This window comes from Emydura macquarii, unplaced genomic scaffold (assembly GCF_026122565.2).
Source record: "Emydura macquarii macquarii isolate MOO-44397 ecotype Brisbane River unplaced genomic scaffold, CSIRO-AGI_Emac_v2 contig_431, whole genome shotgun sequence".
Lineage (NCBI taxonomy): Eukaryota > Metazoa > Chordata > Testudines > Chelidae > Emydura > Emydura macquarii.
In genome coordinates this window covers 16355681-16380306 of record NW_027130568.1, presented here as the reverse complement: position 1 = coordinate 16380306, position 24626 = coordinate 16355681, and the positions used below count along the sequence as shown (strand labels likewise).

The following is a 24626-nucleotide window of genomic DNA, read 5'->3' as shown; positions in this document are numbered from 1 at the left end:
ACCTCATGTTCTTAATAGTTCTGCCTAATCTGCATTTCTTCAGACAACAAGATATAAATATCTCTTTCAGTTGACTAACTCCAAGGCCAGGTGGGGGAGAAGAGTCAGGGTGGGAAAAGAATGAGCATATGCTGCATCCTATCAACAGCCCCAATACAACTGGGGAAGTTCAAGCTTGCACACCCATTAATAACGTTCTGTGCATTGCACAGCCTTATGATTCCACACACCTCCAAGACAACAGCCCTGACAGTGGATTTACCAACCAAACTGGTTAGTAAGCTTCCAGATGGTGACAGCCACAAACTTCTCCACACTAGTTATGTTCTCATGCAAGTGTTCTGTCACTATAGCTGTGGGGCAAGCTCTGAACAGATATCTAGGAAAGTTGTTTTAGACATCCTGAAGTTCTGCCCCCATTACTGGTCATCCAAGGTCTTCAGCACTGCCCTGTCCCATCAGACACTGCTAGTTGTCTAATACCAAAAGCAGTGCTTCACTGAGTAGTCATTCGAGGAGGAGATCTAGAAGGGTCTGCACAATGTAATCTACAAGAAGCATAGCTTCTACAATAGGACTTCAAAGATACGAACACCAGAGTTATGACCTGACTGGCCAACCGAATATCATGTGAAATCGGAAGTAAGCAATCAGGCAGTGGATTGCAAATACTATACCTGTACCTGTATTGCATCTTAAAAGTTGGCACATCTGGGTTTCCTGTCCCCAACTCAACTTGCCATGTGAGGGGCAGCCACTTACAGGTAGGAGGTGAAGACACTGAGGTTCACAGGCACTGTTGTGAGCCCCTGCTGGCAGCCCTACGCGAGCATCCAGCGCAGAAGCAGCCTGGGGTCTGCACTATTTCTTGTAAGCTGCGAGCGCTGTTTCACCACCACCACCCTCAGTCCCCATCAGGAGGGGGACAAAGCTGCAAGCTCAGTCTGAGCCTGAGCCTGGGAAAAAACTGCTGGTGTGTTTATGCGTTGAGACTCCACTTCAGATGACTACTGCGTATGACTGCTTAATCAGTGATCAGGAGAATGAGACAGGTATCTGAAACCCACACAAGGTGGAATTGCAAAGAATAGACTCTGGCTGTATGCCAGCATTTAAACTGCAAGGTTACAGCCAGTCAAGGTAACCCCAGAGCAGTAGAAGGCACACAGGTACAGGCAGGCGATCCAGCCAGCAGAGTAGTATGGGATACCAGCAGGATGACTTGACAGATGTGTAGCATTTGCCACGGGATGGGGTTGGAAATGCACCCACACCTACTCTGAGTTGAGGGATGATTTCACCCTCGGCAAACACACTTCCAGAGTAGAGTTGATAATGCATATTCAAAGGCCAGATTCACAACAGTGTATTTTGTTTGTGGACACCACACACTTCAATGTGAAACAACTCAAGTTGAACTGCAACAAATTTGAAGTATGGACAAGACCTAAAACTAGTGAAAAAAGACAAGGCCTGTTTATGGCCACCCATTTGGCAGATTGAATTCTCTTCTGGTAAAATCTAAATAGTTGAACCTTAATCTTTTTGTAATTCCTTAACATTCTGAGGAATGTATATATTGGTTGAAGTGTGAATTTGATTCTGCATATAAGATAGAGAATACTCAGATTATTTCAAATAGATAACTTGTTCTTGTGCCATGCGATTAGATAGAAACCTGAAGAAAATGTATTTAAATTAAAAATAGGGAACTGTAAAAGCCTTTAAATATTATTAGGAATAGTCCTAATTTCTCCTCTAGTTCTGTCTTCAACCTTAAACTTTTATTTGGCTCACCCATGGGCTGATCTAAATGATTGTGTATGATACATGATTAAGATTATACTGCATTTGAAATATTAGTTCACACCCAGTCTTGCTACCCCTGTATAACTTCATGATTTGTTTCCACATCTTTGGATTAAGACCCGGACACGCTCCCTTACCCACCCTCTTCCTCAGTATAACCATATCAGGAGCAAAACTGGGCCTGGCCTAGGTTTTGGTTGGGGAAGAATCAAGGAGGGAACTGCAAACTTTAAAATATATACATATTTTCCAGCTATAGTTGTGTTCTCATTCTCACCCCATTCTTTAGTCATATTGGTTTGCAGATTGACTGCATTTTGAAGTGAGTCATGCTGCTTCCTGTTGTGTTCTCACCACCTTTACTTGGCACACTCTTAGGCCATGACATGTCCTGAGTAGGGGAGGGGTAACTATCACTTGCTGTCCCTTGGTTTCTTCATGACTGTCTCCTAACTGAGCCCCACTTTATGCCAGTGTTTCCAGTAAATGTGGCAGCAATTGACTGGGACAGCAGCCTAGTCCCACCTTGGTCCTGGCCTGACGTTGTCTATTTGCTGTCTAGTTCTTCTGTTTTGTGTTGGGCCCCTTCTTAAATCCATAAATTTGCCTTTAATTTTACTTTAGTTCTAAAACTATAGAAATTCTTGATTTGTGAATATGGGGTATGTGACTGTACAGTTCATTTGAGTGTTTCTTGGTACAAGCAATTAGTTACTCTGGGCCAAAATTTGTCCTTTTTTAATCTTTCAGTCTATAAAAGATCTAATCCATAGTTCTGAGTGCTGGACAACAAGTAAAAATACAAAGGCTTTATTATTTGAACTCATTTGCATGCAGTATTTTAGTACAGTATATAAACAGAAAATCAGTGTAGACATTGTGATTTGTAGTAACTAAAAGTGAGAACCAGTGTGCGCTGATTTTTTTTCTCAACCTCAACATGGATCAGTGCTTCTGTGAAATTAACTGTCTTGTCAATATTTGATTTCACCTACTTGTGACTGATTTCTTGCTCATCCTTTCCTTTTCCAGATTTCTGCAATCCTATAAAGTAATTGAAATACTGTTTAGTTTCACTTTAGTTTCTGTAAAGACAACATGCTGAAACGCTTACCTTTCTTAGCAGTATTAAGTGACTCATATGGTATCCTACAGTAACAGTACTGGTATCGGGAAAGTGTGCCACTTTCTTCTACAGATGAAACCACAATCCACAGCTATATTAAAGGACCACCTCCCCTTTTGACACTACTAGTTCACCTTTAAAAGTGACATGGGTGGAGGGAAGAGGGCACAAGAAGGGCATCTTCTGCTCCTCCAAATTAAATGGAAGTTGAGACCAACATGTTGCATGCAGTCTCATCTTTCAATGAACTTGATGATGTCTTTCTTTCTTCCTGCAGTTTGACACAGTCTTAGTACTGTTCCTTTATAAAATACTGATATGAAAATTTGACTACCAGGCTGAAAAATTGTTTTTGATGTAACTTGGTTGATTTTGTACTTTGGAAGCTTTCTTGTAGTTAGCTTCTTTATGAAGTCTATCTAAATTTATACTGATGAAATTGGTATACTTTACACCTGCTTACAAAACCCTTTGTTTACGGTCTGATTGCTTCAGCTTCTTTGTATCAGACTATTATGGCATTCATCTTTGAAGTGCTGAGTTTCCATTGTGGATTGCCAGCACTTCAGGGGTGTGCATGGGATACATCAGGCATCACTGGAGGGAATGCTTTGCATGTAGCAGGTACATGAGGCAGCAATGAAGCAGCTAATTGTGGTGATCAGGCAACAAGGCAGAAAACCCTTAATTCCCACAATTAAGTATGTTACATCCATGATCTACTGGCTACTTGCAGGCCAGTTAGCTCATGGCCAGTTAGTAACTTGATATTTTAACTACAACTAACTTGTACTTCATAACAGAACATTTATTTGAGAATCTGATTTACACAAAGAAAAATATTAATGAGTTTATTGGTTTAAGACTATTTTCAAATTGGCCTGGGGATCTTTTTTGTTTAATATGTGTTCATTAGCTACTGTTCATTGATTGATTTTTTTTTTTTATGTATGCAGTGGTGGTATACTCCTGTTGGTCCCAGGATATTAGAAACAAAGGTGGGTGAGGTAATAATTTTAGTGGACCAACTGAGTACCTTCCCAGAACTGAAACAGACCTCTTTGTAGCATGAAGGCTTATCTAAAAGTCCATCTTGTCTCTTTGATTTATACTATGTGAACTAATTTGAACTATTCTCTAAACCAAAATAAATTAAACAGTTTGCTTAAGTAGGAGCTGTTAGGTAGGCACATCTTGCTGATAACCTTACTCATAGTCCTTGAGTATATTAGACTGACTTTCATAAATGTCTTCTAAAAATATAAATGTATATACATTTGTTTATAAATCTGTGTGCAGTCTACAAGTATGTATTTGGTGAAGTAATTTGTTTTTTAATTTTTTCAAGGGGTTAGTAAACGTAGGTGGTGGTGGACTCTTCAGATGGATTCACCTTTCTTTGGAATTGCCTTCTTTTCTGCAAGGCCTCTTTGATTGCTTCCTCTTCATAGCAACAGTTACTAGCCTAATGAAGCGAGGTGCTACACTCAATTTGATGGTCTCTCCATTACTATTTTTATATAAAAACTAAGATGTTTGAAGGAGAGGGAATTTGTTCCAAACCTCTTCCCTTCCTCAAGGACACATACCTATATATGGTATACCAAATCAACAAACACATTGGAAATGGCTTTCCAATTTTGATTGCACTGCCAGTTTCTTAAATGATCTCCCAGCAATTTAATTGGCAATAGATTCATCAGGACAATGTTTCTTGGAAATGTCTCATATATTTGTTAACATATTGTAAAAGAAAGATAAGTTTGTTTTATTTTTATTTATTTTTATTTACAGTTACATGGGAATTGGGCTTTCTGCTCAAGGTGTAAACATGAACAGACTGCCAGGTATGTTTAATGTTCCTTATATGTTTGATTTTAGAAACAATTAGACAATATAATTATCTTAATGGTTCTATAATATAGTAAGTCATTATATTTTGAAATACATTTGAGCTTGATGAGCACCAGCAATGTGTTCTGCAGGGCATAATACAGATATGCTATGGAGAGTTTATAGCCTAAAACAAATTCTTAATCATTGTCACTGTACTTTGACTACCAGCACATGAAAATCCAAGGTGGATAAAAAGCAAATAAAATTAAACCATTTTTTAATTTTAAATACGATTTTTTTTATTTAAAGTGCAGACTTATTTTTAATAATAAACCTATTTAAAATTAGCTTTGAAATTGGCAACTTATGTTAAGTCCTCAGTTTATTATAATCATTTAAAATAATTTAAATTAAATACAAAAAAATAGTAGAGTACATGTTTAGTGCCAAAGCTTTGAAGTCAAACCACTGAACTGATAGAAAGCACCTGGAACCAGTCAGTTCAATTCACTATAGAATATACTAATTTATTTAATAAATGAGTTAATTCTAAATATGAAACTTTTTTCTTTTATGCATCGAGAACATTTAAGGTATTTGATTTAATCAAAAATTAAAATGCTATTTTTGTACATTTCAATTGAATTTGAATTTCAAGCTGAATAGAGCTCAACACAAATCTCAAGTAAAAATCATCTAGTATAGAAGAAATCCATCATTCACCATTTTCTTACATTAATTCAAATGTTTATATTTTTTATTATGTAAGTTAAACTATCAAACTGCATAAATATTGTTTGGATATAGTGTATGTATCCTGCTAGTTAGTAAAGAGACCACCAAATGTGTAAAAACTATAATTAGTTGGTGTGAGAAGATGAGCTCTACTTAATGTTTTAATGGTTACTAACCTTGCTTAATGAAAATAGCAAGTATAAATGCAAAACACAATTAAAACTGATATAAATCATGATTAAAATCGCTCATTTTAAATCACTGACTTAATCAATCTACTGTGCTAATAATATCCATCATCATTGTCCAGTTGAAAACACCACCAAGACATTTCAGCTACAGAACAAATTAAAATCTGGTAAAATAAGCAGTTGTGTGAAAAGCTGAACTACAAAATACTTCCTTGCTCTGCAATATGTCATTTTCTAATAGCTAACAAATATGCCCTACTGTGATCAAAAGCACATCACTGTTAAGAGTAGAGCAGGACATCTTCTCTTGTCTCAACATTTGTTTCCTTGTCTATTTTTAAGAATGCATAGCATGGTGCCAACACTCACATTCTTAACTTTAATCTCATGAGTAATCCATTGATTTTCAGGATCAGGGCCTAAATCTTATTACAGATATATGGAGTATTGGTATACATTGTCAAACCACAAAGTTAGTATATGCTTTAGTTGGCTTTTCAGAGATTTTAAACTTAGCTATTTCAAATCGTATTGGCCTTAAAAAAATTCCTGGTTTTTTAATGGCATGGTTTTTTAATTAAAAAAAAAAAAATTGAAGTCCTCCTATGTTTGGGATTTTATGTGCTTAGAGGCTAGCAAAAAAGTTAGTTCTAACAGTAAATCAAATTTATCCCCTAGTGTAACATGTAACATTTATTGTCTGCTGTGTCCTTCTTATACATGCATGCAGATAAGGTATGGCTGTTGTGGGAACCATAACTTCCCCAAATTATAGTGTTTACATTATCACCTAAAATGTTATGTTAAAGGAAAGCTTCAGTGTAATACAGTAAGATTCTGATCACTAAAATAGCTTCTCTTTAAGTAGGCCGGGGAATGCAGCTCGCATTTTGAATACATAAGAAATAAGAAATGTAAACAATGACTTTCTTTTAAAAACTTGGTTAATATTAACAAAATGTAAATAATGTTAATCTAGCCTTACAACCTGGGCGCCGGGTATTGTAGGCGGGGGGAGGTTTAGCCTTCCCAACAGCCAGGCATGGCCCCTCCCATGCTCCATGCTGAGGCCACGCCCCCTCCTGCTTCATTCTGCTCTTTCCAGCTCAGGTAGGGGCAGGCCCAGATGGGCACTGCAGCAGCTCTTCCTGCCCCTTGCTTAGCCTCCCCCGAACCAGGTGGGGCTGGAGGAGGGTGAGCCAGCCACTGGTCCTGGACTTCAGGTCACCTGGTACTGGGACCGCCTGCAGCTCCCTGTGTTATGTGGGCCACAGCCACACAATATCTATATTACGTGTATGGCCTTGAGTATGCCACATGGGCTTTAGCTGTGTGCTGATTGGGCTGCAAGCAGACCGCAGGTTGAGAACACTGTTCTAGATTGTCTTAAAGCTTCCACTAGAAACAACTGCCTTAAAATGGACTAGGCCCAGTTAGTGAATCTCTAGTAAGAACTGCCCCATTGCTTTCTACAGTTCCTCAGATTTTGGATTCTCTCTCAAGCACTCTGGATTATCCTTGAATGGGTCAATCTGGGAGCTATATTTGAATACCATTTGCCAGTACACAGATATTGAGTTGTTAGCATATCATAGTTTAGAGACTTTTTTTAAAGGGCTATCTCATCCTTCTAGATGTTTAGGAGCCACCACATTCTTGTAAATTGAATCTACTTCAATTGAATCTTTAGGAGAATGCTTTTTGTATCATATATCCATACAGATTGCATTTTAAGTAGCTATGAAATCAGCTGGGACAATCTGTGAGATCCAAGTTCTGATGACTCATCTTCCTTATGTAGCATTCCAAAGGATAAAATGATCCTTCATTATCAAGAATTTAACTAAGGTGGTCTTAGAATGTCTTTTAAATCACTCCATCAGCCTCCCTTTATCTTTCCCTAGACCTCATGATGTGATAGGAGAAGCTAGGTTGCATAGTCAATGTTAAAAGGAGCCCTTTATCTAAACAGGATTAAATCTTTATGCAAATTTCTCAGGACTGTGACATCTGGAAGTAAGTTGGGTAACTTGCTCAGATTCATAAATTGATCAGGCTTTGTATGCAGCTATATGAAGTCTGTATAGGTATCACAATAGTTGAAGCCTTTCGTACATCTTTTACCAGGTCCATAGTAGCTTCTGCATCATGTCTGAAGAATGTTCCTATTAGAGATATGTAAAGTTGCTACCTGGAGCATCATTACTCTCTCTAATGGGCAGCAATTACAGAGCTAGTACTCAGCTTTCCTAGATGTTTATCTCAATAATAGGTATCTTTTTAAAAAAAAAAAAAAATTCTGAAAATTCAGGAGAGCAGTCCTGAAATTTCAGTTCTATGACTCCTCCTTTGAAAGTTACTGCTGGGTAATCACTCAAGAGTGGGGCTGTCAGACAGTACTCAAAGGAAAATGAAGTTACTCCAAAGTAACTAGCTCTTCAGGAAGATTGTCTATTTACAGATCCACATTTCCCACTTCTTTAGAGTCTGTTGGCTGCTGATTATGTCTAAAGGAACTGAGATGGAATTGGGGTTTGAGATTCTCTATATACCCTAGCACCAAACATTCAGATCTGTAAGGGAGCGTACATGTGCCTGCAAGGTCACTCCTTTCCCGATAGTTTTTTTTTCTGTGGTGGTACTGAGGGAGCACTAGAGTTGCTTCATATGTAAGTTTCCTTTTTAAAATAGAGGAAAGTCTAGTTATGTGAAACTGTTATGTTGATTCCACATGCAGAATTAGGCTCTTATTGATTATTTAGTGTTAGTGACTTTTCACCTGGGTTCACTTCTGGATTTGTAGTATTCTAGGGCAGCAGGGCTAGTAGTAGTCTCTGGGCTTGGCTATTATGTGGAGGTAGTGCTGCCCGCTGCTGAACAACAATTAGATGTTCAAGTGTGGCAGTTACTTTCTCCAGAGATGTGTGGGTCTTCAGATGGTCTGAATGTGACAGTGACATGTGCCTTCAAGTATGGATGTTGTAAAATGTGGGAAATTAAGAAGAAACCTCTCTACTTTATTGGGATGTGGCAGACATGCAGGTAGCTTTAACATTCAGACAATGGAGCTGGTTTGTCAAATGTTTCAGATCTTTTAAAGGAGGGGGAATTGACAGTCTTTGCAACACCTTTCCTGTTTTCTTGATTTGCTCTATTTGGCACCCATACATAGAATTACATGTTCAACCATTTTTGAAAGAACTCAGAGAACTAGAGTATTTTAATGTAAGGACTGGGTGTGCTGCATGTAGATAAGTTATTGTACTGTTTTTTACATGAATGATAATGGTGAGTACAGTAATCAGCCTTATTAAAAACTGTTTGGATTGCAACATGTTAACTTTTGCTGTATACATTTCTTTCTTTCCATTAATTTGTAGTGGAAACGTGAATAAAACTTGAAATGTTTTGTTTTAGGTTGGGATAAACATTCATATGGTTACCATGGAGATGATGGACATTCATTTTGTTCCTCGGGAACTGGACAACCCTATGGCCCAACATTTACTACTGGTGATGTCATTGGTTGTTGTGTAAACCTTATCAACAATACCTGCTTCTACACAAAGAATGGACATAGTTTGGGTATGGAAAACAATTGCTGCTAATGATAGCTGATGTCATCAAACCTAATGCAGTTTTCTGAATATTTAAAATAGTATGATACTGTCCCTGACAGAATCAAGATGTTATAAGCACCTAAGTACAGTATAAACTGATTTTTTAAAATAGGTTTTATACTCCAGGGCTTTAAACTACCAGATAAGGAAAATGGAAAAACTTATTAATGCAACATTAAAACCTTATACATGAATGTAGAGGTGTTTGCCCACACCATCTTTCTCAGGGTATCTGCATATATCAGCTTGTGGTGACTGAGATGAATTTTCTGAAGGTCTCTAGTATAAAATCATTTTCTTTAATTGTCACAATTAAATTCAAGCTTATATTTTTGGATTTGTAATTATATACTGTATGTTAGTTAAATGAAGTCTGCTAACAAAACTATGCTCTCGGACCAAGGATAATGAGGACAATGAATTTCAAATATAGTGTCCCTTTGTGGGCAGCACACTGCCAGTAGCTTCATACTTCTTGAATCAGAGGGGTTTTATCTAAAGCACATTTATCTCAACTGGAAGAGAGATGGTCTCTCAAGTACCCCGTTCCCAAGCCATTTAGAGCTGGGACAAAGCCGCAAGTTATATAGGTCATCCCACTTAACGCAATTAATCTTTCACAATATGTTTTATCATCATGCCTCATTATACCACATTGTACAGAAACTTTTGAGGATGAGCACAGCAGGGCAGGGTGTTGTTAACCTTACATAAGTAACCTGTCTGACAGCTCAGGTAGTCTTTACCCAGCTTAGTTACCCCAGGTATTTTTCTTTCCTACTGTCCTGTATGTTTGTATTAGCAGTGCGTTAAGGAGAGGATTGAGGCTTGGTGGATACATTTTAAGTGTTGAAATAAAGGCTTGCATGGAATAAGACTTGGACAATGTGAGGAAATGACAGAGGAAGTGTTAAGACTTCTGTTGTTGGTAGGAGTGGGATTGGGAAAGAGACTGGCTGTAGATTTAGGTGGGAGCTGAATATAGAGCAGTGCAGGGAAGGACAAGAAGCTTGTTTAAAGTGATGGAAAACTGATGGGGTGTTGCAAAAGTGGGTGGGTGGGATCATTAGATCATGACAACATGGAAGGGCTCATTTTGGAGACATCCGAGGAGGAGGAGGTGACAGTCAAGAAGTCCGAAGAGGTTACAGTAGCCAAGGCAAGAGAAGATTAGGACATGGATAGCAAGTTAGCCAGATGGAAATGCTGAATTTTGGATATGATGGACGAAACAGCAGGATTTGGTCACAGTTTGTGTGGGAGAAAGATGACAACAGAGAGTCAGAAATGATCCCTATAGTGAGGACCTCAGTGATGGAGGATGGATATATTGACGGTGGTGAAAAATGGGGTTGGATTTAGGAGGAAAGAATTAGCAGCTTTGTTTTTATCATGGTACATTTGAGATAGCAGTGGTATATCAGATGGGGCGATAAAACTGAGAGAAGTAGATTTGAGTCATCAGCATAGATGGACAACTAGTAACAAAGACCTAAAAATACAGTATTAGAAGAAGGAAATTACGATATACCCTGTGGCTGTCAGATACAGCATTTCACTTCTTCAAAAGAATCTCTTTTAAATTGAAAATGATTTTTTCCTAAAACTTACCTAAAGCTCTGGGAACACACAAAGGTTAGGTTTTTCTCTAATCCTGGTAAATTACAAAATTACTCTTCTGGTTTTATTATTTATCAGCTTTTCCTAGATATTAAGATACCTGGTTTAACTTTATCAAAATTCAATAGAATACTTAGTTAGAACTAGTTAATTTTCAACAAAGCTTCTGGCAAATGTGTGGAATGACATGATGAGTAATGTAAAGATAATTGCAGTTTCTGCTTTATTTTTTGCAAACAAGAAAAGCATTATGCATTGCCAGTAGGAGAAACTGCTTTGCAGGAAACTTTATCTCAATATTATGATTGCATATGACAGAGAACTTGTACGTTGCCAGAACATCTTATGAAAATGCTGTTGCTACTTTTTTCCATAACATTTAAGACAGTCAGCTGTGGCCACAATTTTCACATTTGATTGATTAAAGGTAGGCTTTCAAATCTGTGTTTACTCCCATATAACATGGGTGAGAGAACATAGTTTTAAGTTGCTAAGTTTCAAAATATTCTGAGGGGTATTTTTATTTTGAAAATATTTCTTTTCTATTTGCCAAATATTGACCATTTGGCTCCTGTTACTACACTAACTTGTGCAGAAGCATCATGGATGTCAACATGCCTGTCATGTTTACTTTTGAAGCAGCTTTTGGAAGCTTTTGCAGACCTATAACAGATAACGATTAGAGAAACTAAATATTTAGCATCTAGATATTCCCTATTAGATTAGCTTAAATGAGTGTAAGATCTGACAAAATTTGATTGACTACTTGAATGCTCCTATATACTAAAACACCAAAACCAAAAACCCTCTAGGAAATTACTTGTTTTGTTCAACTTTTTCCAATATATTTTGAATACAAGTGTGTGAAAACTGATTTTAATGCGTCTTTGTACATTGCAGGTATTGCTTTCACGGATCTACCGGTAAGATAAGTGGATTTTCAAACAGAAAATAGAATTTTCTGCATACTATAAATAGCTATTTCAAATGTACTATAACTGATCTTGTCTAGCTTATGCTTCTTGGAAATGTACACCATGTCCTTTTATACCATTTTATCTGTCTCGTTTTCAGTTTGACAAATATCACTGTGGCAGAAACTTGAAATAGTATCTGTAAACATTAATACTGAAAAGCAAATAGTTAGTTTTTTCCCTGTGTACAGATTTCAGTATTAGGGCATTTTAATGAGGATTTTGACCAGAAAATCAGGACGAGAAAATATTAAGTGATTTTTTATTTATATAACCTGTGCACTTAACAACCAGTTGTGAGATAATCGGTGAACAATAATGACGCACTTATAAATTTGTTTAATTTTTGTTTTTGTTTAGAAATCAATATTTTTTTAAAAGACCAAGATTAGTCTTCAACTTGGAGAGTTTTGTCTTCAACATAAAATCAAAGCCAAAAAGTGTGGTGATTACCATGCTTTAAAAACTGCATTTGTTAGCTTGAAGAATACCAGTGTTGAGGTTTGGATCTCAAAATAATGAGCAGCATTTTATTTCCTCTCCCATTGGTGATAGAGTTGTTTAAACAGTCCTCATATTGCTGAGTTAATATTAGTTAAATTGACTAGCCACTTGAGTAGGAGAGAGAGTACTACTTCTCACCAGTGATAGGTGTTTATGGGTATGTTGAAGCGGAGTAAAGAGGGGGCTAATATGAAATAAGAGGAAAAAGTATTGATTAAAAAAAAATCTCTTGCAGCCAAACTTGTACCCTACAGTAGGGCTTCAAACACCAGGAGAAGTTGTGGATGCTAACTTTGGACAGCATCCATTTGTGTTTGATATTGAAGACTATATGCGAGAATGGAGAACCAAAATTCAGGCTCAGATCGACAGATTTCCTATAGGAGACCGGGAAGGAGAATGGCAGACAATGATTCAAAAGTAAGAATTAGAGGGATTTTAAAGACTGAATACTTAAAATTCTCTAAAAGGGATTTTAAAACGGGCATATTTTTAAATGTTTGTACAAAATCCTAATTAAATTCAACCATTTGAATAGGTTTAGAACAAATATAAGCATTTCTTAAATGTTCAGGATAAAGTATAGTAAAATGAAAATTTATTGTCATGTGATATTGAAGTGATGAAAAGAAATTTAAATGCATTCTTTGATACCATAAGAACCATTACCATTAAAATTCATCAGGGCAGATGACTGGCATATAAAATTAGTAATAAGGTATGTGTCATTTGACTTCTTAGTCACCAGTTCAAATCCAGCCTTGATCAGTAGGGACTGAAAATTATTTCTGTTGAATGACCATTGGGATGGCATATAGAAATCTCTGTCAATTCAGTTTCTGGTAGACAGGTGTCTGTATCAAAGAAACAACTGTATCACTTGACACTAATTAACACAGTTAATGGCAGTCTCAGCAGAGAAGCAAAGGACAATGACCTATGGAGATTAATAATTAATAACTGTTTATCTAGCACTCCAAAGTGTGCTAGGTGCATCACAGAACGTGGAATATAGTTGGTCTGTGCCCCAAAGAGCATTCAATATGAGATGACAAGTGAAGGTGAACACAGAGGGAGTTAGATATGGTGACTGAGGCACGCAGGTTATGGACACAGAATCATGAGTTGAGGTAGTCTGCATGGAATGGGTGGGGTGTGTGTGTGTGTGTGTGTGTGTGTGTGTGTGTGTGTGTGTGTGTGAATAAAATTAATTTGCCTAACTCAGGTAATTAAGTTAAACATGCTCCTCCTGCATTTATAGTTGGATATCATTTTTACTCACTGTCAGTACTATTTATGTGCTGTGGAATAGTAGCTGTTTCAGTGGTAAATGAAGTGATCCTTATATGCAATTTGTTTAATTTTGTAAAGTATTTTGGGATAAAACTTTCAGTTTCAAAATTGCTGCTGCTCTAGCTTTTCTCTCTGAGCCTCCCTCTTCTTTCATGATCAGTAAGTTCACTTAAAACTAAAGAAATCAAATTTTGAAAACATATTTTATGATAGTCTTCCTTTCTGTGCTCACACAGTGTCAATAGACCTTGTAAATTTGGATATACTAGTCCAGCTAAGTCCTGGAATTAATTGTTTACAACAGTCTTTTGCATTAATATGGCATTAATTTTAATTTTTTGAGCAGACTCACTGGCTGTGGGAACATCATAATGAACACATTTTGATCTTTAAGTGAATGCTCACTATATTGTTGATTCACCATCTCCTGACACCCTTCATGTTGACATTAGGGCTAGAGTAAGCCATGTTGTTGTCTTTCCCAGCCAAACAAGCATTTTAATTAACATAAAAATTAATGAAGGGGAAATATAACTTAATTTGTCATTTTTAGTGTCCTTAGATTCAGAACCTTAAATACAATAGTTAGGATCAATTACAATCCTTGTGATTAAGTGAATTTTCGCAAGTATTTGTATTTTTTAATTATCAGACTGAATCAGAACTCTTGTCACCACGACTGTTTTCTGCACCAACATTCATGCTAAAAATCTGTTAAAGCAAAGATTTAGATGGCTCAACAGATTGGAGGCGCTTCTCTCTAGAACCTTGCTCCTATAAACACTTATGCATATGCTTATCTTTATGCACATGAATAGTCCCACTGATGTAATGGATCTACTCATTACATAAATTAAACATATATTTAAGCATTTGCTGGAGATCAGTAGCTAGGTCATTAGTGCAAATTCATACCAATGTCACTAGTGATTACAAGTCAACCAGCTACTCTGTGGCCTGTTTTTAAATTGGGTTAGTAGTCTATCTGGCTGCCAGTGGAAAAGTGTCTGTATCAGTAGAGTCAGATTTCCTTAAACATGGAGTCCTCCCTCTTGTTCATAAGGTATGTGTACACTGCAAAAAAACCAACCAAACAAAAAATACCCCACCAGAGCAGCACGTCTCAGAGGCCAGGTACACTGACGCAGGCTCGTGGAGCTCAAAATAGCAGTGTAGATGTTCAGGCTTAGGCTGGAACCCTGACTCTGAGACCCACCTCCCTAGCTGTGTTTCAGAGTCCAGGCTGAAGCCCGAACATCTTCTCTATTTCTAGCCCTGTGACATAGGTCAACTGACTCAGGCTCAAGACACGCTGCAGATCTGTTTTGCCGTGTAGACATATGCATAGATTTTCATGCCAGTTCTGGGATGTGGAATGTTTTTGGTGCCATATGGAGAAACTCTCATTGCTGCTGTGTATACTTATCTGTTCTGTGGATTAATACAGGTTCTACTTCGAGTGATTGCTCATATCCATTCCAGTATAGGTGAGTTCACGCCACCATGCATTAGTTCCCGGAACTTTTTTCCCCTTAGCATACCCCATAGGGTCGGCTTAGGCGCACCCTGGAGTACCGCACTCATGCCGCAGTATATGAGGGATCGCCGACCCTGCGGACCCTCAGTTCCTTCCTTCCGCCTGTGACAGTTACTGGAACATCTTGTCTTTTGCCTTCTAGCAAGCAGCATTCCCCTTTTGAACTGTTCTTGTTAGTAGTTAAGTGCTTAGTGTTAAATAGTTAAGTGTAGATAGTTTAGAATTAGAATAGATGAGCGCCCTTAGGGGCTTAGAGCCGGCCTATGCCTGGCTCTCCTGGTTTTAAAGCCTGTGCCGCTCGCGGCAAACCCTTGCCTGTGAGCGACCCCCACGACCGCTGCCTTAAATGCCTGGGTGAGCAGCATCATCTGAACAAGTGTAGAATATGTAAGGCCTTCAAGCCGCGGACCCAGAAGGAGAGGGACATCCAGCTGAAAGCTATCTTAATGGAGGCAGCGCTCCACTCGAACTCTGAACCGGCGCATTCCCCCGCGGCACCGAGTGTCTCCTCGGTGCGGCGTGCCCCATGGGCACTGGAGTCGACCCGTCACCTCCAGTTGCCGGTGCCAAAGAAAAGGAAGAGTCAGGGCACTGAGCGCCAAGATTTCCTCGCATCACCTGCACGGCTGGGGTCGAGTCGAGAGATGCACCAGCCATGGCCCGTTGAGCCCACTCCGGCGACTGCATCTCCGTGCGGGGAGCCTCCCCCGACTCCTGGAGGTGGGGGAGCGCCCCTGCAAGGACCATTGATGCCGGAGGCATTCCATGAGGCACACACCCTGATGGCCATGCCTACGCCTTTGTCCCTCCCTCAGCCGAGAGTGCAGGGACTGGTGTCCCGAGGTAAACCCGCGCTTGGTGCCTCAGGTGGGTGATCAAGACCCCCGTCAGGGGCGAAGTCTCCCCCCAGACGGCCAGAGAGGGTAGAGCATGCCGGTTCCCCTCACAGCTCCGACTGAGTCGTCGAGCTCCTCCTCACCGCCACACCAAGGAAGGTCCACAGCACTGGAGGCTTCGCGTTCGAGGCGGCACCGATCCAGATCTGCCTTGCGTGGTGCGCGCAGCTCCTGCTCACCGGCACCGAGCCCTTCGCCTCCACAGCACCGGTCCCCGGAACAGAGTCCAGTGCGGATCCCAGTGCCGAAGGATCCTGCACCGACGGCGCAGACCACCGCGACTCAACGCCACTTGCGATCTTCGGAGTCGGGCTCGGCACTGAGGCGGTATGGGCGGCACCGCTCCTGATCTGCAAAAGGGAAGCAACACTGAAAGTCCTCGGCACCGAGACGGAGGTCGTCTTCATCGAGCTCATTGAGCCGTACCCCCACCCAACGGTACCGTTCGCAATGGCACCAATGCTCCTCCACCTCGTCGTAGTCGTCACGGGGCAGGGCCCCGGTGAAGGCGAGCAGGAGCCGCAGGCACCTCTCTAGTGGCTCGGGGTCCCGCAAGGGCAAGTCCCACTCCGCCGCTCTGCAGCCGGCACCGATACCGGTACTGGGCTGGCCGCAAGGACTGTGGCTGTAGCCTTACTGGGGCCCATGGAGGGCACAGATGGGACAGGGCGCTGTATCTGTCCCATCTTCAGTAGCGCATCCGGTACCCCCTCCACCTAGCCAACCAGCTAAGGGCCATTCCTCGGAGGAGGAATCGGACCCTGAGGAAGGACTCTCCACGGGGCCCCTTCTGCAATCCTCCTCCTCTTCTCCTGATGAGGCGGCCGCCAGGGATCATAAGGTGCCCCTCCCTGATTTCAGGGCCCATCAAGAGCTCCTTAAGAGAGTGGTCAGCAACCTGAACATTGAGATGAAGGCGCTCTCTGAGGAGGAGGACCCCCTCTTTGGGGAGCTAGGTTGGTGGGACCATCTAGAGTGGCCCTGCCGGTACACGAGAGAGTCCTCAAGTTGGCCAAGGCTCTCTGGCAAACGCCTGCCTTGGTTGCCCCCACCTCAAAGGGCACAGAGAAGAAATACTATGTACTATCTGAGGGGTTTGAATTCCTATATACTCACCCAGCTCCTGGGACCCTGGTGGTTGACGCGGCCAACCAACAAGATAGGCAAGGTGACCAGGGCACCACGCCTAAAAATAAGGATGATAACTTGACCTGTTTGGCTCCCTGGGGTCAGAAACGATGAGGCGGACTGCCGCAGCAGGTCGTTTCTACCCCGACACGACTGGTCATTACATCTGGAAGTGATAACTTTTATCTTCTGCAGGTGGGGTGTTCCCTAACTAGACCTGTTCGTGTCGTCCTGGAACAGGAAGTGCCCGAGGTTCTACTCGTTCCAGGGTTGCGAGCTGGGCTCCATCTCCGACGTGTTCCTCATAGACTGGATGGGGACCCTCACGTAGCATTTACCCCCGTTTTGCTACTGCCCAAGGTCCTCTTGAAAATCAGGAGGGACAAAGTGGACGTCATACTGATCGCCCCAGCCTGCTCGAGGCAACACTGGTTCGGCATGTTGCTGGACCTGTCCATCGCCCCGCCAGTGCCGCTCCCGAGGCATTACGACCTGCTCTCCCAGGGCCAGGGTCGCCTGCTGCACCCGGACCTGGACTCCCTCCACCTGATGGCATGGAGACTCTGTGGCTGATGGAGGGGGAGAGAGCCTGCTCGGTGCAGGTCCAACAGATTCTGCTGGGCAGCAGAAAACCTTCTACTCAGGTTGTGTACTGGGCCAAGTGGAAGCTGTTTACCTGTTGGGTGGAGTCCTGGGGTAGCCCACTGAGCTGCTCGGCTATACAGGCGATCCTGGAGTATCTGCTCAACCTGAAGCGCCAGGGTCTAGCACTGGCCTCCCTGAAGGTGCACCTGGCAGCCATCTCGGCCTTCCACCAGCCGATGGAAGGGAGGTCATTATTCTCCCACCCTGTGTCAGGTTCCTCAAAGGGGTGGAGAGGCTGTAACCGCAGGTCTGTGACCCGGTGCCTTCCTGGGACTTGAACCTGGTCCTCACCAAATTAACGGGACCCCCCCCTTCGAGCTCATGGCTACATGCCCGTTGCTTGTCCTCTTGTGGAAGGTAGCCTTCCTGGTGGCCATTACATCAGCTAGGAGGGTCTCCGAGATAAGAGCTTTGACCTCAGAGCCCACCTATACCATCTTTTATAAAGACAAGGTGCGGTTGAGACACCATCCAGCCTTCCTCCCTAAGGTGGTCTCCCAGTTCCACTATAACCAGGATATCTTCCTCCCCGTGTTTTTTCCAAAACCGCACGGGTCAGAGGAGGAGGCACGGAGATGGCACTCGCTGCACGTGAGACGAACCCTGGCCTATTACATCGAGCGGACACGTCTGTTCTGGAGGACAACGCAGCTGTTCGTGGCAGTGGCGGACCCGATGAAGGGCTCACCTGTCTCCATCCAGCGCATCTCCGCCTGGATCACCGCCTGCATTAGGTGCTGCTACAAGCAGGCGAAGGTACTGCTTCCAGGAGCTGTTTCAGCGCACTCAACCAGAGCCCCAGCCTCGTCGGTGGCCTTCCTGGAACGAGTGCCCCTGCAGGACATCTGCAAAGCAGCTACCTGGTCGTTGGTTCACACCTTTACGTCCCACTACGCCATCGTGCAACACGCAAGAGAGGACGCAGGGTTCAGCAGGGCTATGCTGATGAGAGCAGCTCACCATTAACTCCTACCCACCTCCAAAGTATGGCTATCCAATCACCTATATTGGAATGGATATGAGCAATCACTTGAAGTAGAAAACAGGGTTACTTACCAGTAACTGTTGTTCTTCGAGATGTGTTGCTCATATCCATTCCACACCCACCCTCCGTCCCCGCTGTCGGAGTCGACAGAAAGAAGGGACTGAGGGCCCGCAGGGTCGGCGGTGCCTCACATACCGCGGCATGAGCGCGGTACTCCAGGGTACGCCTAAGCCGACCCTACGGGGTATGCTAAGGGGAAAAAAGTTCCGGGAACTAGTACACGGTGGCGTGCACTCACCTATATTGGAATGGATATGAGCAACACATCTCGAAGAACAACAGTTACTGGTAAGTAACCCTGTTTTTTGGCCTGCCAAGGCTTTCAGTCCAACATATTTCATGAGCAAGGAAGACAATCGGGGGGAAAAAAATTAAAGATCAGTATGTAATTGATATTGCAGTTGATCATAACTTGGTTAACAAATGGGATTTTGTTAAAATCCAGTTATTTCTATATAAATTGAAATAAAATGCTAAAAAATATTTTGGGAAAACAGAATACAAGTAAAAATATTGTCTAACAAGGACAATAGCTCCTCTGGGAAGGAAACAATATATTCAATTAATGTATTCTTGACTAAATGACTGGGATAGGACATTTTTATATGTTGCAAATATATATTTCTGTTTTAGATATCTTACTAATTCCACTATTTGCTTTTATCAAGCAATTTTGTTTGCTAAGATTTCTTGACATTTGAAAATAATCTTCAGGTTTTTACCTGTATAATGGTGTAAATGATGTTGTATATATTAACTGTTTGATTTCTCTTTTCAGAATGGTATCATCTTATTTAGTTCATCATGGGTACTGTGCAACAGCAGAAGCTTTTGCCAGATCTACAGACCAGACTGTACTAGAAGAATTAGCCTCCATTAAAAATAGACAAAGTAAGGCTGGAAAGTACACTGCATGCTTTTTAAAACAAATTGTCTCTTACATTAAAAAAAAAGTTTTCTACAATGTAACCCATGAAACTTTTTATCATGGAATGTCCTTCCAACCATCTTACACCATTATAATTCAGTGAATTAATACATAATCATAGATTCTTGAGCCACTGGGTTGTTAATCTTGAAAGTACGGTTTAATTTTGGAACTAGTTTAATGAAGAGTAATATGAAGTACTAGCATGACCCTGGTGTTTGGAAGGGAGGACACAAACATGTTTGGTGTATTTTGGAACAAATGTTAGTGTGTCTAAACCAGAGGTCCCAAAACTGTGGGCATGCCCCCGTAGGGGGGCCTGGAGGAACCTTCAGGGGGGCATGGTGAGGCCTGGGTCAGCCCCCAAAGGGGCAGGGAGAAAGCATCACCAAGCCCCGCTCTGCCCCCATCTCCACTCCAGCCCCGTTCCCTGGCTGCAGCCCCGCCCCTCTTCTGGCTGGCCCCAACTCCTGGGCCCTGGCCCCGATTGCAGCTCCTGGGGGAGGGGGGCATGACCCCAAAAGTTTGGGTACCACTTGTCTAGACTAACTTTTACAATGACATTAGTAAACTAGACTTGATTGTCAGTCAGTTAACTTGAATAAGACTACAGACATAGACTTTGCCTTGAGTAGGAAAAGTGGAGGCTTAGCTAGCATTTGCTGTTTAAATGCAAATTGAGTCTGTAAGGCTTACACTTGGAAAAGAACAACACTTTTAGCTCAGTTTTAGCAGGTTTAGTTGTAATCTAGTCAGGAGCTTAGGCTACAACTTAACTAGGTAAAAATTAAGTTAAAGGTGTTACTCTGATTTTCATTAGGAAAGAGGTCTTGTTTAGATTGTGTTTAGCTAGCATATTCACTAAACACAATTTAAACTTGACCATTTTTTGTAGTTCAGATATAGCTTTTATGAGCTAGATGTAGCCTGGTATTCCTGGTCTTGCAAATGACAGTAGTGCAGTGTGTGCTTACTTTATAAAGATATATCAGTGAAAAATAAAATACAATAGTGTCTTAATTTTTTAATCTTCCTCTAAATGAGCTATTTGAGTTACTTGTAGTTCAGTGTGTTTGCAAAGCAGCTGGCAATATATAAAGTATATAATTCTCAGATTTATATCTATAAAATACATACAACTCTTAAAATATTTCAGACTAAAATTTCTAAGGAAACCAACCCGTTTCTTCTTTCTATGAATTTCTTGGTAAAAATCCTACTTCATGTTGGTGGTATTTTTAATTATTACTTTATATATGATTCCTTAAATTGTGTAAGCTTTAACCTTATTTTTTTGTGTTTTGGTGAACAGGAATTCAAAAATTGGTTTTAGCAGGAAGAATGGGAGAAGCCATTGAAACAACACAACAATTGTATCCAAGTTTACTAGAAAGAAATCCTAATCTTTTATTTGCATTAAAGTGAGTCTTTGAATTATGCAGATGTATGTCTATAGATTACTATCTAGTCTTAGGAAGTATTATGTCATTAATTTGTTCATGTGAAAGCTTTAAATAGAATTTTTAGAAACCGTACTTAGTTCACTTTTTCTGTGTGCTATATGTATCTTCTACATAATCAGATAACTGGAATTTGTCATCAGGGTCCTGTGTATTCTGCAGCTCTGTGGACATAATTCACTTCTTGCTGTAGAATTGTCTTCCAGAATCTAAGTTTGCATCTAAATCTGTGGTTTTTAATTCTTTGGAATTGTTTTTCATTCTGAATGTTTAATGTTAAACATTTTTTTGTCACTTACTACTAGTTCCAGACACTGAGTCCTCTTCCCTTGTTGACCTTGAGGGAAATGGTAGATTCCTGAGGAGAACTGCAAATCCTTATTGTGGAAGAAAAACTTTAATTAAAATAGGAAATTTAATCTCTCTAAATTTTCCTTTTTTTAAAAGACTATCGATTGCCAAAATTCCTTCTTGAAGGATAAGGTTCTTGCTCTTCTAAGTCCTCCTCATAAATCAGTCATTTGTTTTCTTGAGGTTACGTTCTGGTTGGATATTTTTTAACCTCATAGTCTGAAGACTGAGCCTATACCTACTCTACGTGTGCTACCATGATACAGTTGCAGCTATGATATTGTAGCACTGTAGTGTAGGCACTTCCTCTATTGGTGGAAGGGATTTTCCATCAATGTGATTAATCCACCTCTGAGAGACAGTAGCTTGGTCAGCAGAAGATTTCCATACTGGTGGTTAGGTCGTCCTAATGGGGTGCTCATAGTGACCTTTTTTCACAGCTGTCGATGGTCATAGTTAGGTTGATCTAATTTTTAAGTGCAGACCAGGCCTACATCTCTGACATCCAGTGTTTTGTCAGACAGTAAAAACTTTTTATTTTTAAGACTTAAATAAACATTCAGTGCAAGTAGAAGTAAACTGAAATTCTTAAGTGGCATGTCTTTTCCCTAATATAACTATTGTCTTTTTTAATTGTTTAGGGTGCGCCAATTTATAGAAATGGTGAATGGTACAGACAGTGAAGTGCGGTGTCTGGGAGGCCACAGTCCAAAATCACAAGATAGTTACCCTGTAAGCCCTCGATCATTTAGTAGTCCTAGCATGAGCCCCAGCCATGGAATGAATATTCACAGTTTAGCAACAAGCAAAGGAAGCAGCACACACTTTTCTGGTGAGTCAAACTGGGGGGAACCCCCCACATTATATGGAGTTCTTTCTTCAATTCTGAATGTCAAGAAAAAATTACAGATGTGTCACATTTGCATATTAATGATTTCTATTTTCCTAGTTTAATATACTGAATTAATTGTCCAAAGGGAAATTTATTCTGGTCAATTGGATGTTTTTGGTGATGTCAGTCATTTGCCAACTGGAAATAGTGCACAGCTGAGATCCAGTCATCAAAATATAAATCCAGATAGGTGAAAGTAAAGGCTTGGGCAACCAGCTAATCCCGTGGTGTATGTCACTTGAGGACTGGTTCCAAATATTTTGGGGAACATTTTGTGAAGAAGGGTGGTTGTTGGCATTTAGTATGTGGTTGGCTGCTTGGAGGTGATTCCAGGGTGAGATTTATGAGTGAATACCAAGTGGCACTGCTTTTCCCTTGGCAGAGGAGCCACTGTGTATTACCGCCCATAAGCTACCCCATTTGATCTGTTGACATGACTAGAATCTATCATCTCCTTTAACCTAGGAATGAGCATGAAGATATAGGACATATAAGCAATAGGGAACAGAGAATAACTGGTAAGGAGTCCCAGAGCAGTGCTGTGCAGGTAGGAGGGGTCAGGGGCTTGTCAGTTTCCGACTTTCTGCTGACAACCAAACTTCAGTTGATGCTGCTCGGCTATTCTGATGGTGATCAGGCTGTCTTAAGCAAATCTTCAACTTAAAAGACAGACTTGAATGTTTCAAGGTTTCCAGTTCAGTTTAAATAATACTAAATATTTTGGGGGAGGACCAGCTGCTTTCAAAGTGCAAGTGGGTTAGACACAGGGTGACCAGATGTCCCGTTTTTATAGGGACAGTTCCCGTATTTGGTGCTTTGTCTTATATAGGTTCCTGTTACTCTCTCCCGTCCTGATTTTTCACACCTGCTATCTGGTCAGCCTAGTAGGACAGAGGGGAGAGCTTGGGCTCTCTGAAAGTAAGTGTGAGTTTAGTACATCTTCACTGAACCCAGTCCTCTTTCAGCAGTAGTTGGTGTCCCTCTGTCCACTTGCAATTCAATTCTGTTATAAAATATAAATTGTTTTCAGTCTAGTTTTTCCTTAATAGAAAGTGAGTTAAGTGGACAGTGGGCAATTAACTGCTTCTGGAAGGGCAACTGCTCTCGTGGGAAAAGCGAAAGGACTGAAGAACTTACAAAAAGTTAAACATGTAACCATAATAACATTCAAATAGATAATGTTAATAACATTTTTATCCTGTTTTTCCTATCAACTTTGAAAGTCTACTGGGATATGTTGCAGAAAATCTCTCACCTCCAAAACTTTGACTTTCTATTCTTTTGAAGATAAAGCCACACCTAATAAAAATAAATCTATGCCAAATTGTATTTTAGTAGTGGCTACTGGATTTTTTGAATGGCTGATTGAAAGTGCTTGTGATCTATTGCTACAGTAGAATATATGGAACTCCAATTTTCAGAGCTTGATAATATAAAGTATCGAATTAGTACATGTGTAATGTGTCTGCTTTTAAATCAAAGCTTTCCTCAATTAAATATTAGAAGGGAGGGATGAGGTGTTAGCAGGAAAGACTAATTATACCAGGCTGGTGTAATTTTTTTTAACATGCTCTGCAGTTTAGCAAAGTGTAAGTCTCCATCAAATTTTGATCCGCATTAATCATTCGTTTAGTCAATAATGTTGATTATACATTCAAATGACTGAGCTTACAAAAACACTTATTTTTATACATGTTATTTTTTCATATGTAACAGTTATAATACAAAGTGTAGCCATTAAAAACCAAGGCAGACACTAGCCCAGTCAGACTTTTCAGATACTTTCTGAATGGTATATTAATTCCAAGAAAGATCTGTAGTTCGTTCCTCCATCTTGTGTATTTCACTGGGAACTTTGGCTAGTGAACTGAAAATCTGTTTATAAGCTACTGTTCTCATTTGCCTGTTAATATTTATTATCTGGCTTCTTTACTGTGAAAGTCTTAAATCTGCTTCCGAGGCTTGAGGCATGAAAACTAGATATGTGAAATTATTTGATAAATCTACTGTACATGAACATATCAGTCTTATGCTTA

At 40.6% G+C, this 24626-nt stretch overlaps 1 protein-coding gene across 5 annotated transcripts in view; it reads left to right on the top strand.

The window, feature by feature from the left end:
- Positions 1 to 24626, top strand: part of RANBP9 (RAN binding protein 9) — a 59414-nt gene that overhangs the window by 21305 nt on the left and 13483 nt on the right. For all 5 annotated transcript variants that reach the window (XM_067537616.1, XM_067537615.1, XM_067537613.1 and 2 more), the window contains exons 3-9: positions 4730 to 4782; positions 9115 to 9282; positions 11838 to 11860; positions 12651 to 12835; positions 19738 to 19850; positions 21200 to 21308; positions 22340 to 22530. In XM_067537616.1, coding sequence (XP_067393717.1) covers positions 4730 to 4782; positions 9115 to 9282; positions 11838 to 11860; positions 12651 to 12835; positions 19738 to 19850; positions 21200 to 21308; positions 22340 to 22530 — 842 coding nt within the window. The remainder of the gene's footprint in view (positions 1 to 4729; positions 4783 to 9114; positions 9283 to 11837; positions 11861 to 12650; positions 12836 to 19737; positions 19851 to 21199; positions 21309 to 22339; positions 22531 to 24626) is intronic.